Source organism: Bemisia tabaci, chromosome 4 (assembly GCF_918797505.1).
Source record: "Bemisia tabaci chromosome 4, PGI_BMITA_v3".
NCBI classification, from domain to species: domain Eukaryota; kingdom Metazoa; phylum Arthropoda; class Insecta; order Hemiptera; family Aleyrodidae; genus Bemisia; species Bemisia tabaci.
The window spans coordinates 14,376,993-14,395,021 of record NC_092796.1 but is presented as its reverse complement, the minus strand read 5'-3'; the positions used below and the strand labels follow the sequence as shown (position 1 = coordinate 14,395,021).

At 35.9% G+C, this 18,029-nt stretch overlaps 2 protein-coding genes and 1 long non-coding RNA gene across 3 annotated transcripts; 1 reads left to right on the top strand and 2 right to left on the bottom strand.

Moving 5' to 3' along the window:
* Positions 1-1,744: 1,744 nt before the first annotated feature.
* Positions 1,745-9,389, bottom strand: LOC109034319 (uncharacterized). The gene is made up of 4 exons (XM_019047393.2): positions 9,106-9,389; positions 7,430-7,549; positions 6,495-6,657; positions 1,745-5,047 (listed from the first exon to the last, which is right to left on the bottom strand). Exons 1-4 carry the CDS (start codon positions 9,176-9,178, stop codon positions 2,803-2,805), a joined length of 2,601 nt encoding a protein of 866 aa, XP_018902938.2. The 5' UTR covers positions 9,179-9,389; the 3' UTR covers positions 1,745-2,802.
* Positions 9,390-9,510: 121 nt separating this feature from the next.
* LOC109034321 (protein O-glucosyltransferase 2) lies at positions 9,511-17,546 on the top strand. The gene is made up of 7 exons (XM_019047398.2): positions 9,511-9,946; positions 11,052-11,263; positions 12,684-12,895; positions 13,461-13,702; positions 14,227-14,464; positions 15,692-15,991; positions 17,354-17,546. The coding sequence occupies exons 1-7, from the start codon at positions 9,723-9,725 to the stop codon at positions 17,480-17,482; spliced, it is 1,557 nt and encodes a 518-aa protein (XP_018902943.2). The 5' UTR covers positions 9,511-9,722; the 3' UTR covers positions 17,483-17,546.
* Positions 10,357-12,676, bottom strand: LOC140224431 (uncharacterized). Its single transcript, XR_011899700.1, has 2 exons — positions 12,201-12,676; positions 10,357-11,421 (listed from the first exon to the last, which is right to left on the bottom strand). It is a non-coding gene; the product is annotated as an uncharacterized lncRNA (long non-coding RNA).
* Positions 17,547-18,029: the final 483 nt, after the last annotated feature.

Below are 18,029 nucleotides of genomic sequence, written 5' to 3'. Positions count from 1 at the left end.
TGTAAAAACACTTGTGTGACTAAGGAAATTAACGAAAGCCAGAAATTGCGGTTCCTAATTGCAAAATGAAGTGCATTTGATCGATGAACCCTTTCGTAGAGTATGGATTCGATCGACATGAATCAATTGAAAAATAAAAAACGTGAACCGACCGACGACAGCCGTGAATCGATCGACAAACCCGTACGAGTAGGTCGACATGGATCGTTGGATTTCTTTTTAGCGTCCTAACAATTTTTGAGGACCAGTCAAATCCATGCAGGACATCATGATTTGGATCCACTTTTAAACTGATACGTCCTAAAATTTCTGGCGGGTCGGTCAAATTTATCCAAGAATAATGATTTAGGCCATCGGCTCACTATAAAACTGATACGACCTAAAATTTCTGGCCGTCTTACAAATTAGTGGGCCGGTCATTAGATTCCAAAAAAATTATGATTTGTGCCTTCGGACAACTTTTAATCAACTGATGGGGCCCAAATTTTCTAGCGTCTCATAAATTTTTCGGGGGCTGGTCAAATTCATCAGAAAAATAACGATTTGTGCTTCCAGAATACCTATGAACTGATATGGTCCGAAATTTCTGGGGTCCTCGCACATTTTTGGTGGGTCGGTCAGAGTCACGTGGAGAATTATGATTAGGGCCGCCGGTGGCCGGTCCTCTTTTAATTTTCGCGACAAAAATTTTTCATCGTCTCGAGATTTTTCAAAGGGCCAATCTGAGTTTCGGCCTTCTTAGAATTTGTGCGGCCCACTCGCATTCTCTTTGGTGTCTCTTGTATGATAAAATGTTCTCAAGAGCCCTCTTCATCACCCTGTGACCTCTTGTTTTCTTTTATACCCTTCTTTTTTCTTTCTTCTTCCCTCTGTTTTCCCCCCTTTTTTCTTTCTTCTTTTTTCTCCTCGACCGGCTTACCGGTCCACCAGGAGCAGTCTGCCTCTCATTGCAGCTTAAGCTAAAAAACTTAAGTATACAAATATGTTCTCGCCAAGAGCATCTATGCCTCATGATTGCATCATTTATCATGCTGTGATAATTCAATTTTTTCAATTCGACTAATATAGGTATATAAGTTTTTTTGTGAGCTGTATTTAATTAATATTCACAATTTGAACAAAATCCTAGCTATCACAGTGATTTTCCATGTATTTATGGAGATTCTCACTTTATTTGACCTTGTGGACTTGATGAGTCCAGGAGTCACGGCGATTTTTAAGCACACAACCAGTTGGCAGCCAATCAAGGCTAAATAAAATTAAAAGGCCGGCAGTATTTACGATATCACTGAGTGGGGACTCCTGGGTAGTTTTGGTTGCTGATATCAAATTTGAACTTCGTTCTGAGAATTTTCCTTGAAAAATTTGCTGTAGGATACAAAAACGGCTGATAATCAGCTTTCGTTGATTTGTATAGGTTTTGAAATAGTAAAAATAAATTCTGAATTTGCAACACATTTTAGAATGCAAGATAAATACTGTTCCTTGTTGGAGTAAAATGTGGAGAACAGCAACACTGCGGAAAAATCCGTGTTTTCCTGGAGAAACATCACTAAAACAAACTTACAAATCGGGAAAAATCTGTATGAAATTAAATAATAAATGTAGCGAGTGGAGCTGCTTGATAAACTGGTATAGTTAGCGACCTGTTACGACAAACCATCCAGGAGAAATGGTGATGATGGCTAAAATTACAGCCTTAGGTACGTGTTTATTTATTAAGATTTGAATCATAACAATCAGATGCGAATTACGATTATATTTACATGAAAGCAAAAATTCGATGGTACATAGTTTTAATTTAGTCAATAATTTCAAAACTCAACGATTATTCTTTAAATCTAGATGACTGCTAATCACAGTAGAGGAAGATCTTCCGAAAACTAAAAATCTTCAGTAGAATGTTTCTGCACGAAATTTATGTGCTTCCTAGAATTGATTAAAATGATTGGTGAGAAAACAAACTTTATTGATATTGACTTGATTGCCGTGTCCTTAGACAGTGCATGGCCTGTTTTTTACTCATATTCAGGGACAAGTAGCTTGAAAACGGGACGTTGAAGTCCAAAGGGTTCTGGCAGTACTCTGGCTGATCAAACAGTCACATACTTAAGGTTCATCAAACTCTACCGAAAGACTCTGCATAAAAGAGATTACTGATGTTGCCTGGCAACATCTTGAAATGTCTGGTTGTATGAATAATAAACCAACTTCAAGTTTATGAAATTATGGCTCACATTTAAAATGAAAGTAAATTATCCAGGCAAGCTGAGACTGAGTATGTAGAAACGACCTAACAGGATATTCAAGTTAATGAATGTTCATTGAGAAAAATAATACATGAAACATTCAATTTCATTTCTCAAAACATAACACCTAGTCATGCTGTCAATTTTCTTACTCTATTAAAGTCTTAATTTAGACAGGAAGATGTGCTACATATTAATACGTTTGAATCATATTTAGGTTTTCAGTTCAAGTCACGTAAGATCATTTGAAAGTTCCCCCTTTACCCAAAAAATAAGCTTTGATTCTTTCATAAACAAAATTTTCTCTTGGGCACCCCCTAATTCCACTCACATTCACAATACGGTAACATCATAGCAACATAATCCACAATGTTTTCCGCCATAATGCTTGGACATTTCAAAAATTATTTCTTTTTGATTTTTACAATATGGTTTCATACTTCAAAATACTCATTCCTAAACTTTCTGACAGAACCAACGCAAGGAGTTGTTGCCACAATGGGCCAACTGAATTTTAAGCACAACAAGAAGGAACTGTGCCATTAGGCAACAACTACCTTGCACTGACATTACGGTAACCAGGGATTCGTTCAAAGTTGGAACCCTTGAAAACACTACTTACAGGAGCTACCAGGTTTGAGTCACTATCGGAATCATCAGACTCATCTTTCGTTGTTTTTGCTAACATAGCCAACAACTTAGCTTTCTTATTTGTAGGTTCAGAGGACACACTACAAATTGGAGTCTTGGAATTTGAATCACTATCGGAATCATCAGACTCATCTTTAGTTGTTTTTGCTAACATAGCCAACAACTTAGCTTTTTTGTCTGTAGTTTTGAGGGCACTTGAATCAGCCTGATCACAAAATTCAGGATCAAGTTGACTAGCGTTCTTATCCTTGTCCAGCGCCTTTGTACTTTCATCATTAGAATCTACACTTTTCAAGTTCTTTTTCTTCTTTTTCGAGGCACCAATGTTGGGGTCTATCTCACACTTTAAATCAGAGACTTCCGATGTGCTGTTGGTATTTTGTGATTCTATGGTTTTAGACCCTTTCTCTGATATTGAGACCTCCACATCTGTACTTTCAAAATCTAGAGGTTCCACCTGCGTTTTATCTTTCTTAGACCTTTTAGCCTTTTTCCTATTTAAGTTTTCGTTACTTTCAGAATTTGCTCCTGACTTATCATCAACAATGCATTCTGTGTTTTCAGAAAAAGTGACTGATTTTAGAGCTTTGGAGGATTTCTCTTTCTTCTTGCTGCTAGCACTGTCTTCTCTTGGACCATTTTCTAGATTTACTTCATCTAGCTCCAAATTTTCAACCTGAGCTCTGTTTCTTTTGGATTTTTTTCGTTTCCTTTCTGAGGAGGCATTTCCGTCTGGATCAGTTGGAAAGTCTGGCGATTCGTGCATATTAAATTCAACTTTTTCGCAAGACTCTGGCACTTCTTCAGAATCAAGATGCTTGGATTTTTTCTTTTTCTTCCTAGGTTCTTTGTTGTGACTATCTAAAATCTCAGTATTTTCAGGGTCTATGCTGTTCGGAGCTCCTTCAGAGTTTTCTTCAAGACTGCTCCGCTTACGTTTTTTCCCCTTCTCATATTTTGTCACATCACTATCTAAAATTTCTTCGTTAGCCACATCTACTTTCTTCTTACTTATATCACGTTCTATTGGGCTACTTTGACGACTCGAAATTTTCAAGGATGTATCATTTTCCATCACTGCTGATGGTATTTTCATGTCATCGTCGGAGCTACTTGAGGATTCTGCTAAGCTACTTCTCAACTGTCTAGTTTCTGAGAGGTGACATTTCCTTTTCTTTGACTTCTTTCTATGTTTCGTGCACCCACTGCTAAATTCAGAATTTTCTAGGACAGAGGGTAGGTTTACCATAGTTTCTGTTTCATTCACTTCTTCTTTTGGTTTCTTCTTTTTCCGTTTTCCATTCTTATCCATCTTTACGGGGCTCTGTATACTCCCAAGATCATCACAATTACTCACAGCTAATTTCTTCTCTTTTCGCTTCTTTCTACTACTTGTTTTTCCCTGAGAGTCGGATATTTCTGTAAAACTTGAGGCTGTTTCGTGGGAATTCTGTTCGAGGTTATTTACTGCAACTTCCAATATACTGTCAGATTTGAGTTCTATTTTCTTCAATTTTATTTCATGACTACCTCTGTCTATCTCATCAGACTGAGATGAAGGCATTTCTTCAGTTTTGATTGATGTTGGAATTAGATCCATTTCGGAGAATCTGACTCTTTTATTCTTCTTCTTTTTAATTTTAACCTCCACTTCTGTAGATTCTTCTTCAAGTTTGGGCATATCTTCTAAGCACCCAACTGCCTTTGAGGGTTCTTTGCTGTTTCTTGATTTCTTCTTCTGCGAAAATTTCTCATCACCACTCTTGAAATTTGATGAAGAGCTCTCCTCAGTTGGTTCAGTTGCTCCATAGCTTTCAGATCTTGTCACTTGGTCTTTCATTTCTTCATCTTGACAAACCTGAACTGATTCGGCAGAGGACTCTTCCTGCCTTTTTCGTTTTTTCTTCGGTTTTCCAGTGCTACTCGTCTCAGTAGAGGGGTCATTGCCGATAGCCTCATTTGAGGCCTGTGAGAATTTGAAGGCCATTGATTCAAAATATTGGTCGATTGTTCCTTTATCCCTGAATTTATCGTCTTCTTTGCTTTCTTCCAACGATGGCTCCACACTCTTGACGTGACCTAATATACACGACAGGTCCTTTTCACTATACCGACTTAGGTCCTTATTGCGAGTAAACTTGCGATAACTGGAAAAAATAAAAATATTGTTAAAATATAACAAATGAGGAGAAAAAAAAGATAAGGAGACGGCAAGAAAGGAAAATTCATTGGACAAAAATTATTGCAAAGAAGAAATTATGACTTGCAATTAGCTGCTCTCAATAATGATCACAGGAAGGCTTTGATGTTCTGTAGGGATACAGAAACTTCTCCCTTGCCATGACAGGTGAGTGGCAAATGTTCATGTGCAAAAAGGGGAGGGCCCTCAAAACAGATTTAAAAAGTATGAAGGTTGAGCTAAGAGATCTTGAAAGGCCGGCCAGAATCAGCAATAAAATTATGTGTTTCACAGAAAAATGCAGCAGTTTCTCAATAAAGCTCAATAATGAGAAAAACAAAGTTGACCATCTGCAAACACACACACAAACCTCCCCCCTTCCTGTGAGTTCGGAGGGGCAGGATAAGGCCTCTTTTGAGACGGATTATTCCCATGATAAAATTTACAACATTTTCCCCCCTAAAAATAGTTACTTTTATCATTCGGCCCATTCTGCATTCCTGCAGCTTGTTATCAGCAGCTGTTGGGACAGCCTTGTCTGAACTGTAGGTGGAGTATCTTTAAACATTATTGAAATATTCAATCTAATCATGTTTCCTTCTACTGCCAACCTGTCCATGAAATTGAATTCAAGGGAAATTTGCGAAGTTCTTTGCAAGAATCGAAAAAACTGAGGCACATTAGAGCTATGGGCACAGTCAGAAAGTAGAGGGTTCCATTTTAAAAATTTAAAGTAAACCGTACGAGTTGGATTTTCTGATAAATTTCGCTCTCAAAAGTTTCAAACCTTATACAAACTGAAATACGAAAATTTCAATTTAGAGAACTTTTGCGATGTCCTTTGCAAAAACTGAAAAATCTAAGGTACAGGTGCAACCACAAAACAAAAACTTTTATTAAAAAAGAATTAAAGTAAATCAGTTAAGTCGTTTTTGAGAACACCAACAAAGAAAAACTACAAGTGCTGTAATACTGGTAACGGTATCTGTGATTCCTTACATACCATCTTGCATTCACCCTCCAGCAGAGTTGGTGCCAACCTGACAGAGAATTTTTGGGTCTCATTGTGACTCATCGTTCTTTATCAATTTCCTCTTTAACCCATTTGCCTCAAATGACGAGTTCACTTGTCGGCGGGGGCTCAGGAGATTATCTCAACTGACGAGTTAATTGCGCCAATGCGCCATTTGTCGGTGTTGTGACGCTTGAGATGTCAATTATCGGAAGAGTGAAAAAACATGAACAAAAAAATTTCATAGAAACGCCAATAGATGCTACGAATTAACTCATTAACTAAGATATGTCCTGTGGGCGCTGACGAGTATACTCGTCAAATGAGGCAAATGGGTTAGCACCTCCCTAAATACAAACTGAACATCATTATGTAGAAAAGAGTAAACTTGTAGGATACTTACTGCAAACGAGCTTTAGAGCTTTCTGATTTTTTCTCTAACGATTCAATGTTGGTTTCTTCCTTTTGATTTGTATCCTCACCATTTGATAGATTCTGCAGGATTTTGGAAAATTCATCTTCTACTTTCAGCCATTCATTGTCCAGATTTTTCTTGTATCCTATACCTGGGGGAAAAACGAAGTAAATATTGTTACAGGCAAATTAATAGGATTACAGGAAATCCCACACACAAACCTAAATACCATTTTTTGAACAAATATGTTTTTCCACTCAGGAGCATGTCAAATTTAATGAAAACAATCTTGTTGAGTACGTGCAGGACTGATGAAACTCATCAACTTTTCACTTCAATTTCATTGTGCTTTGAAGCACATTTAAGTGGAAATATAAATTTGTTTTATACATTATACTGTCATTGTGCTGCAGGTACATTAAGACAAATAGGAAAATCTAGATCAATTCAGGTTAATCCTACTTTAAGCTTAGCACCCCAGAAAGTGTTACATTTAGGTGTCAAAAAGGCATATTTTTGACAAATTATATTTTTCGAAGAGTTGGTTGGTGATGGGGAAAAAAGGGTCATTTTCTGCTCTGACAGCAAAAAGAAAGCAGGATTTGTTTCATTTGACACCTTGGTAAAATAATTTATGTCTTTACGAACGAAAACTGAACAAATCAGTTTTACATGAGAGCACAGCTGTAGTTAAAAGGTAATTTCCAACTGCCTTTTTGAAAATGTTTTAAAACACTCCAGTCACTTCAATACTAAAATCAAGGGTACCTATGCACATTATTAGCAAATCCTGGTATTCACAGAATGCAAGTAAGGTATTTTAAAATGTAGGTAAAAATGTGACATTATCATTCTTTGGCAGTACCAAGAGGGTGTTTTTAGGGTTTAAGGGTACTTCAAAATAATAACTAGATAACACTTACCCTTGACATCATTTTTGTAGGAGACACGTAAGGGTTCTGTGACACCTTGCTTGTTCACACCCAAACCATCACCGGACTGCCATCCCATTTTCTCGAGTATTTTTCGTCCAAAGCACATTCCTGCAAATATAATATCAGTAAAATTAATTTTAGTTGGTGAGCCCGACGACATTATGTGACAAACTCCGGACACAAGTTTTGACCACTTAAATCTGAACTGACTTGGAAAATGGTTGTCAGCCACATGCACAGTCAGTGCATGTAAAACTCTCAATTTAAGTTGTCAAATCTTGTGTCACGAGTTCGTCACAAAACATCATCAGGCTCTCGAACAACTTCCTAAAACGTACGTCCACTTGGTGTTTGGTAAACAACGAAACCTTATTTGTGGTAGAATTCAAGATAAATGAAAAAAGCCAAAAAAAAAAAAAAAAAAAAAAAAAAAAAAAAAAAAAAAAAAACACGGACAATAAATTGAGGAGTTTGATTCTGGAGATTTGATTACTTCTGGGTCACATTTTTATTTACCATTTTCTCTTCCTTCTTACAGAATTTGAAAGTTTAGACATACTTACTTAAATTCAAAATGATCAAAAACTATAGAGAAAAATATTATGTAGGGACCTGTTCAGAAGGATAAAAAACTGAAGTCAAGCTTTTAACCTCATATAGACACAGATAATGTTACTTGCTATGCAGAGAGATACCGACCTCACAATGCAAAGATTACCTAAATGCTGAGTGCTACAGTTCGCTTGAGGTAATTTTCTGAACGAAATAGAAAATTCCTGTTGCTACCTATAAATAGACAAGTTTGAGAAGAAAAAAGGTAGCGTTCAGTGTCTTTCAGCACTTGTTAATGCTACTACTTCTGGCATTACTGAGCAAATCGGTGGCATCATTAGGCTGGTTGAAGTTGGTCAGTAAATAAGTATATGTTAGCATTTCAATACTAGTTGAATCCATCTTTCGCAACCTAAATTGAGAGAGGCATACAGAAAACTCTTTTATGAACACAAACCCAACAAACATGTTCAACTCTATACAGGTTGGATACCATCCTGATCAAGAAGACTCCTATCCTATGAAGCCGATCAGAAATGACAAATGGACGTTAAAACCTAATCTGAATGCGTTTGAAAGTACTTCACCTATCTTGAACAACATTTTCCAATTGCCTGAACCAGGAGTTTCGCTTCCAACCAGAGTTGATAAAAAATTGCACCTTTCAGATCTGAACCCAAGCAGAATTGATACTTGGAAGATCAAAGAGTTCTTTCAGACAAACTATTTTATTTTCCTGAGTATTGAACCCACATACCATGACATGCTCTATATTTGTGCTTCAACAGTACTCCTATAAACATAGATACTAGCAGAATATGCTCAGAATCACTTATTAAAAATACTCATGTTCTGCAGGATTGACCTACAGTCTTGATGATGACCGCATGTGCTCAGTGGTCACAAAATTTTAGAAGTAACATGGCAGCGGAGAGATAACTTTGCAGCATCAATGACATTCTTCAAAGTAAGGAGCAAAATGCTAGTAAAGAGAGTAGAGGTCATTCTGTGCACATGGAGAGGTAAACGTAAGAAACACATGTACAAGCATAGGAGCAGCGAGTTTAAATTGAGATCTTTTCAAAATATCAAAACTAAGTTGGTTTACTTACCCTCCATTGCATTTGAGCCTCTCGGATTGAGAACCCATTTGGTTTTGGATTTTCCTTCAGCTAACATCGCCATGGTCTTCGATAGTTGTTGGCTTATCAATGTCCCTGGGCGCTAAAAAATCTCTTTGCTGTCTACGCAATCATAAATTTTAGAGGTACACCGTTACTTACTTTCTCAATCATATGTATAGAAGTCACTAAAATGGTAAGTTCTTAAACTGTCAGAGTACATAAGTGTGAAAAAATTACAATTATGAAGCAAGCCATGCATGCAATAATTTTTCACAACAAAACAACATAACCTTTCATGATTTTCGATGTGTGTTGTTTTTATGAGACTCATCGGTTGCATCACAAATGAGGTGAATTTGAGGTTATATTATTATTATCAAGTGTTATCAAGACAAAGTTTTTCAGTTTGGTACGATGAAGGACTTCGAGAAGTTTAGATTTAGATACAGGTTTCGTTTTTAGTGTAGTCTCTTATTTCATTATTACATTGAAATAACGCTAAATCTTGTACAAGTGTGCTTCAATATTTTCTCCATGACTGCCTGCGGAGGTTTGTGTCAGAGGTCATGGATACGATGCTCCTTGTCATGCTTAACGAGGACTGAATGTTTATTTCACTTGGGCACTGTCTTCATCTTGCAATGATTTTTAAAGAATTCAAAGTATTTTTTGTCATCTTCTTTTTCAATATTTACTTAGTTAATTATATAACAGCCTTACTGTTCAATGAAAGACAGTCAAAAGTATGGGGTCCTGGTCTAAATCCGGTGAAAATCATTTCACCTGCCAGATATTTTTTTGTGCAACTTGTGGATGACAATGCCAAAAAGTAAGTTTTTGCTCGTATTTTTGATGCATTTTTGATCAAATATTTTAGCCAAGTCTGGCCTGTCCGGATGACTTTGCATGCAGGGGATCATTGCATCTGATAGCCTGTCAGATGAGAAGTTGAGGTATTCATTGATAAAATTCTCGCCAAAAAGTGTATATCCCATTTAGGATGCAGGCACAGTAGTTGGAAGCCTAGAATATTAATTTTGTTTCCCATTTCTAATACAGACATTAGACCTGAAGAGCTTCAATACTTGCTTAACTTTTGAAGTAGCTTAACTTTCGCTAGAGGAGACCACAGATTCCTAATTATTTGGATAGTTATCTGTATCATTCAAAATACCCATAAAATTCCTGGACTCCTTTGACGTTTAAATGGAATAACTATGAAGCAAATAATCCACTTGAGAAATTCATACCACCTTTTTTTCATCAAAACTTAATGCCTTAACTTATAGGTATGTCTTACAGAATAATTTAACTTGAAATGTAATTAAAATTAAATGTCTGGTCTGATAAAATGATCATTCAAACAAAAAGTAAATAACTCCTAAAGCTAATTTCAATCCCACCAACATTCAGATGGTTCTCATCCCAGAAAATGGACTTATTCGTGCTCAGTCATTGCAGTACTTAAATGAACATTTCATTCACTTCCTCTTCAAGTTTTAATTTTTTTTTTTGCTAAATATTTCAGAATTTATCGTCAGGGCTAAACCTGGATGGTAGGGGAAGGGGGGGGGGGGGCAGGGCTAAGGATGCTGCTGTTCCTAGCGAAGTTTTTATCTTTTTTTTCTGCTCTCTAATCTTGTCATCCATGATTGAAAGGAAGAAGAATTAAAGTTACCTATCAGTCGCGATGGCACATTATTGTTAACCCCTGGCAGCTAAATCACAATTTAAGCGGGTTCCAGTAATCCATATTTTCTTTATTGATTAATTTTTCAAACTCATTTGGTAAGTTGCAAACGAAAATCATTAACGCAGATTATCACTACCTACTGAAAGATAAAAAAATCTTTTTGACTAATTTCTTTCGTAGCCTGCATAAAAATATTTCTCCTCATTTATAACTGTAATTATGTTGTATATTGATGTTTTAGGATCAAGAACCAGTTGAAGGACCCTTTCAAAGTAAGGATTAATGGTCATTCCATCAAAAGACACCAATGCCGTGTATGGACGAATATTCTCGACAAAAAAGATGGCTCATTCATTGTAAGGTATAAATTGTACGAAATCTGTTATGATTTCGAAATTGAGATCCTCACTTCAAGAAATACACATGTAGGAGGTTCACCATATAAGTTTCAAGGTGATATGTGCATTCTCACTAAATCTCGGAATGGTGGCACTTGAATCCTCAATCGCATCTTGTCTCATTTTCCTTCTCTCTTTCATTTTCAAATGGTATCCTTGGTGATGGTCCTTTGTATTATCCATTTCATATCATACACGTATCAGTACACAAGACTGCAAACAGGAAACAAATTTCACAAAATGAATCACTTATCAACAACAAGTGTGAAACTAATATTAGGAGATTTTTTACGGTACAAAATGTTCTTTATTCACAATTCTTAAGGCAGCCTTCACATCACTGTTCACTAAGGTGCACTTCCCTCCTCTTTTCACTTAAAGCTACACATTTATCAGCTTCTGCTTTAAAGGTAGAAAATGTATGCCAACCCAAAAATAATGTCAACCTTTCTTGTTTTACCCACTGTGAAGTATTAATCACTAGTGCTCCCTAAAAATAAACATTTCTTCACTTGAACATGGACTTCGATTCTTTTCATCTTCTTTTCATGTGTTCGAAGTTCCTGTTCTGTTCCTCCTCTATTCCCGTGTCCTATTTTTCATTGGAAATATTTCTCCAGACTAAGACTAATACATGGTCACATTAGTGCAAATGAAAGTCTACTTACACCAGATGGAAATGCTGAATGTGTGTACGTATTCTGTATTTAAACCAATATGCATACTATACTTAAGCATAAAGAATACCCAGATAGACTCCTTTTTTTTAAATGCATCTATGCGTTTATTTGTAAATAATATGTAATGTATTTGACTAATAGTCATGTAGGGTGCTTCTACTCTTAAGTCTTCAGTAGGAGCTCTATTAATTGATTTTTGGTCTGCGCATGCATTAAGAAAACCTTTGACAATTGACAATAGCTTAATAAATACTGGCACAAAATTCCAGCATACATAGTTTATTTACCTGAAATCTTTAATTGTACACCTACCTGTAGGAGGTACAAGAGTCCCTAAATCCTTCCTCCCTTCGCTATCCTTTACACGCATGCATTCAAAAGTGGTTGTCCTCTTTTGCATAAACTAATTCGAGAAGACCTGAATACTTTATGACACGGCTCGATTCTCCAATTGTAACACACAAATCACACAACACTCAATACAAAAGAAAGTGGATTCTACCATCGACACCATCTCCTGTAATCATGCTTTGGAAGATGACAATAAGGAATAGGCAATTAGAATGGACAGATAAGAGGAGATGCTTTAAAAATGAAACTGTCGTCAGATCTTCATAGTTTCCTTATGGAATTATTAGTTTTCTTAGTATTCTTATGGAGTTTTGCCTTAAGTAAATTGGTAGAGGAGCTCACAATAGTGCAAATGTCATCTTGATTTTAAAGTCTACAAAGCCCCTTTTTCCAATCTTTAGCTGTTTTTGTTCTTAAGTACATTTTTTTTTTCTCTACTCCTAGATCCAGTGTATCCTGATGAATGTTTTTGTCCCATTTCCTCTGTACCTCAGTGGCTGAAAGACAATGAATGCAATTCAGAGTATGCTCAAGTCCTCAAAGATCTCCAGTCATTCAAGAATGTCAACCTAGATGAAATTCACAAGGTGGTGGTCAAAAAATTTGAGAATTCACGATCAGCAAGCATTTGTAACTATGTCGTTTTGAATAACCAGGTGAGTTTTAGTCATAGCATGGCCGAAATTCAGCTCGGTCATGTTGAAAATCATCATGAGATTGATTTATGTATTTGCATTGTACATATCAGCCCAGGTTTAGATTTTAAAAAAAAAAAAAAAAAAAAAAAAAAAAAAAAAAGAATTGGGCTGTGCATTAAAGATCCAGTTTTCATATTTATAAAATGCAACTTCAAGCAAGTTTATCATTCCCATTTTGTAACTTGTAGAAAAATACATACTCACAACTAGTGGGTCAAATTTTACATTCTTGAAGGTGTTGTCAAGTTCAGGAAGGTTAAAGTTATCTCTAGTAGCGGTTTTTGAAGGAAGAATTTTTTTTTTTTTTTTTTTTTTAACCCGCTTTAACTAAAATTTCTTCTCCTAAACATTTTCCTCAATGATTTGAGGTCTCTTTGCTTGTGAAATGTGAATGAACACATTTTCCAAAGGAGCTTGTGGATTTATTTGTAATGTGAATGATCATGAAATTTACCTATACTATGTGGCTAACACTCATCCACTGTAATTACATCTAATGTTCTGCCATCCTGCCATTTTCCAGATCTATCGCAAATGCTATGGTGAACATGTAGGATTCAAGATGTTCATGGATGCTATTCTTCTGTCGCTAAGTAGGAAAGTCTCTTTACCAGATATAGAGCTCTTTGTGAATCTTGGTGACTGGCCTCTTTCAAATAAGAACACACCGATACCCTTGTTTTCTTGGTGTGGCTCAAATTCAACTCAGGATATCGTTATGCCAACTTATGATCTCACTGAATCAGTTCTAGAAAACATGGGCAGGTAATATTTTTTGTTGTTCAATTAAATACTGATGATGCAAGGTTGATATGCTAATTCTTTTTGTATGTAGTACCATAGATTAAAAAATGTTTGTAGCATTGTGTTTTTTGGGTTCACAATTTGCTTATTCAGCAAACTCAGCCTAGTTTACCAATGAACCACCAGACAGGGTTTGAAATAACAGGGATGCAAAAAGTTCTGCCTCCCCACTTATCAAATTGGCCTTCTCATGTGAAAACCGAAAATGCCTTTTTCCTCAGAAATTTCAAAGTAATGACCTTTCTATGGCTCTGTGCATATAAATTGCCATGGTATTGCTAAAAACACGTGATTTATACCGTAGTTTGAGAAAAAGAAAAAAAAAACCACAATTTTGCCGGCCAGAAAGAAAAAATTGGTAAAATAAAAAAAAGGATTTAGTCCCCAAAAAATCATGTGTGAATCAAAGTAATCATTCAGTGTGCTGAAGAAGGAATACGCTTTTCAAATTTTATTAATTTTCCTATTTTCTTTTTTTCTCTCAGAGTGAGTCTTGATATGCTTTCGGTTCAAGGTAACATAGACCTGAAATGGGAGAGTAAAATTCCAAAGGCGTTTTGGCGAGGGCGAGATTCAAGCAAGGAGAGATTGAAATTGATTAAGATTGCTCGTGCTCATCCACAGCTATTCAACGCATCGTTAACCAATTTTTTCTTCTTCAGAGACTTGGAGCGTCAGTATGGTCCCAAAGATAAACTTGTCTCATTTTTCAAGTTTTTTGATGTGAGTTCCTATTGACATAACACAAATTAAAAGTTTAAGATTCATCACAAGTCATATTGTTAGCCTTATTTTCATATCTATTTTAACAGCACAGTGAAAGCAGGTGGTGCAAATGTTAGCACCGTATGAAAAGCATAGTATAGCGCATGATGTGTTTTAAAACTATAAAAGTTAATGCTCTATCGCACCAATGTAAAAAAATGTGTCATGATGTCTCTAAAATGTGAATTCTAGTACGTGACGATGCATACGTAAAACAACTATAGTGCTCTGAGTCGAAGTGATCAGGAGAGGAATTTTCAACAAGTTAATTTCAAATTCAAAATTTGAGTTTTGCGCGGGTAGCACTCACCATTATCTGCAAAGTTGAATTTTAATCCGACATTTTTGAGTTAACTTAAACTGTAAATAGTGTTTTTAGACAAAGGATAGTAAGAAAAAACCAAACTTTGAAATCTAACAAAAATTATAGTTAGAATCGGAACACCAGAAAATTTCGGCCATTTTACAGGTTCACAGGAGAAACAAAACTAGCCACCAGCAAAATAATCATTACAATCTCTCATTTTGAATCTCAGAATGAGTTTCTGTACAGAAGAGCCATGTATGAATTTTCTACTTGCTTGTAGACTTTAGAAGAAAAATTATCAATAATTGCTGTGATATTATTAAAAATATTGCTTTTTGACCCCTTATTTCTTGTATTGTCTATTTCATGTCTTTTTTACATATTTTGTAGGAGCCAGTTTTGAAAGTCATTTTAGGTCCTTTTTCTCTCCTCTTTAGTCGGCAAACGTCTATTCAGATCACAGGGATTTTTTTCTGAGATATTTAACAAACAAAATTACGACTATTGAGTATGACTTTCACTGTCAGCTATCTTATTCAGCAAGTGAATCAGACAGTACACTATGAGGAAAGATTCGAAAATTTTCTGTCTAATTTATGCGATGGCTCTCCCTTGAAAAAATACAATGTTAGTAGAAATATTGAGACAGGGCAGACAAGATACATTTCTTTACATGGGAGACAGCGAAGTTTACGTAGTTATAGCTCGGAGCCCTCTTATCCTGCTCTCTAATTTCTCATAGCATAGAGGAAATGAAAGGAATTTATATCTGTATGACAACCAATCACTTGCCCATTGTAAATGAAAAATCAAGCAAGGTAAAAGCTGTCATTTTGTAGTGCTAGTTTTCATTTATTTGCACCTTTCTTTTATTTCAGTACAAATATCAAATTAATATGGATGGCACCGTGGCAGCGTATCGATTTCCATACTTACTGGCAGGTGACTCTTTAGTCTTTAAACAAGATTCTGAGTATTACGAACATTTTTATTCCGATTTGAAACCCTGGAAGCACTACATACCCTTCAATTCAGATTTGTCGAACCTCGTGGAGCGCATAAAATGGGCGATCGATCATGATAAAGAAGCCAAACGTATTGCTGTTGGTGGTCAAACATTCGCTCGAAATAACTTGATGCCACAAGATATCTTTTGTTACCATGTGTATCTGCTCAACGTAAGTTGCAGTCTTTCTATACTATCATCTCATCCAGATTCCTCTCACCGATTTGATAGCCGTAAAGTTTACCAAAATGAAAGTCTGCTTTTTAAAAACTAACAGTGGTATCAAAATTCTGATTTCACTCTTAAATTTTTCATACTCCAATTACCGTATTTCTGTACCTAAGTAAATTTTTGCAATTTTGGATTTGCGGCATTTTTACATCTGACAACTGTTTTTTTGGTCCAAAATGAGAGGAGGTCCTGAAATCACCGCAAATATCTATTTTTATCTGATTTTATTCACAAATTTTGCCACTATTTCAACAAAAAAATATTTGTTTCTCAATCTTTGAGGAGCCCTAACTATGGTTGTAAGTGTCAAGGAGTTATAAAAAAACGCAGACTTCAGGAAATTTTTTCCTCACCAAGTGTCACTCAATATTGTAGATGAAGATAAAACATACCAGACGGTGAACTCTTCAACAGAGAGTACATCCAGTCCTCAAATACATAAACTTTAAGCTCACACACGTTTTATAGATTAAAGGACAATTGTTTTGGAGTAGAACATTCCATCTTCAGCTTTATCCTGAAGAAGGATCAGTTGTGATAAAACTAGAAATGAAGCGTGCAACTCTGGAATAATCATCCTTTAATCTGTAAAAAGTGAGAGAGCTCAGAAGTTATGTAACTGATGACTGAGAGAACCTTTTTTGGCTCAATGTATTGAGCTGATGGGTAAGTAAGAAAAATCAAAATTTCTTTTAAAAATTTCATCAAAATCTTTCAAGTTTCTCTCTCTTTTTCTCTATGTTTTTATTTTTACTTCAAGTCTTATGTTGGCCCAAGGAATCGATTCCTCTAATCCGCAAACTTAACCCTGAATCTGCTCAAATAATTAACTTCATGAGTGAAAGAAAAAAAACATGTTTGCTTTAGGGCAGCGGTTCTTAATCTTCGTCGACCGCAGACCACTCTTTTCTGTGGAGGCTGTGAACCACCAACAGAAACGAATAAACTTTTAATTTTGGTTTTATAATTTTTTAATTCAACTTCTGCTATTTGTTTCATTAAAGGGGGGAGAGAGTTACCTCCTCACCGTTATAAACTGACTTACCATAACTTAATCATTACTATAACCTAATCATTAAGAGCCCACAGCAATGGTGAAAATTCTCTTTCAGTCCTGCTGTTTTTTGAACGAAAATTCAAAACAAAATTTAGTGACCACCTTTTATCAGCTCACAGTTTTCCGGTTCAGAACCGCTGCTTTAGGGTGTTTTTTTGGAAAAATGCTTAATGGTCAGATTGTCTCTCAATTGCAGTTGTACCTTTAGCAAGAAGTATAAAAATAAATGTATTCATCAATTTTCAGGAGTGGAGCAAGCGTATTGGAAGTGATATTAAACTCAGAGATGGGATGGAACCTGTGATACAGCCCTCTCACAATATTGACTGCAACGATTGTGAAGGTGTTTTTGATGTTGTTAAAGATGAATTGTGATATTTTCTGTTTTCCAATATTATGTAATTACTTTAGAATTACAGAGGGAAACTGCTTATACCTACATCAGTCTTTTCATTGTATTTTGTGAGTTCTCAATTTAAGAAGTGGTTCTCCACCATCTGTAGCCAGAAAGGGGGGAAAATGTGCAAAATACTTTTTTCTGTATGGGAATCTAGTTCTGAACCGCACTGTTACAATCAATTTGTACAGCAAGCAAACACTTGCAAGGAATTTTTGCAGGGTTATATGATAATTTTTTAAGACAAATTTTGTGAAAGCCCTAGGAGTTCATTAAGAAGTTCATGAAATCATCTCTAACAGGAGAACAAGCTAATGTGAAACGGACCAATCAAAAACGAACAGTCAAGCTGATGTACCTGAAGCTGAGATTAGCCAATCAGCAAACAACGTTTCTCCCGCCTGGCTGCACCATCAAAGCCTGCCAAAAATATTTTAAATGGATCCCATTTTTGCCATTATCAAAACATGACTCCTTCACCATTTCGGGTTAAAAGAAGTTGACAAAATTCTTAGAAGCTTAGTT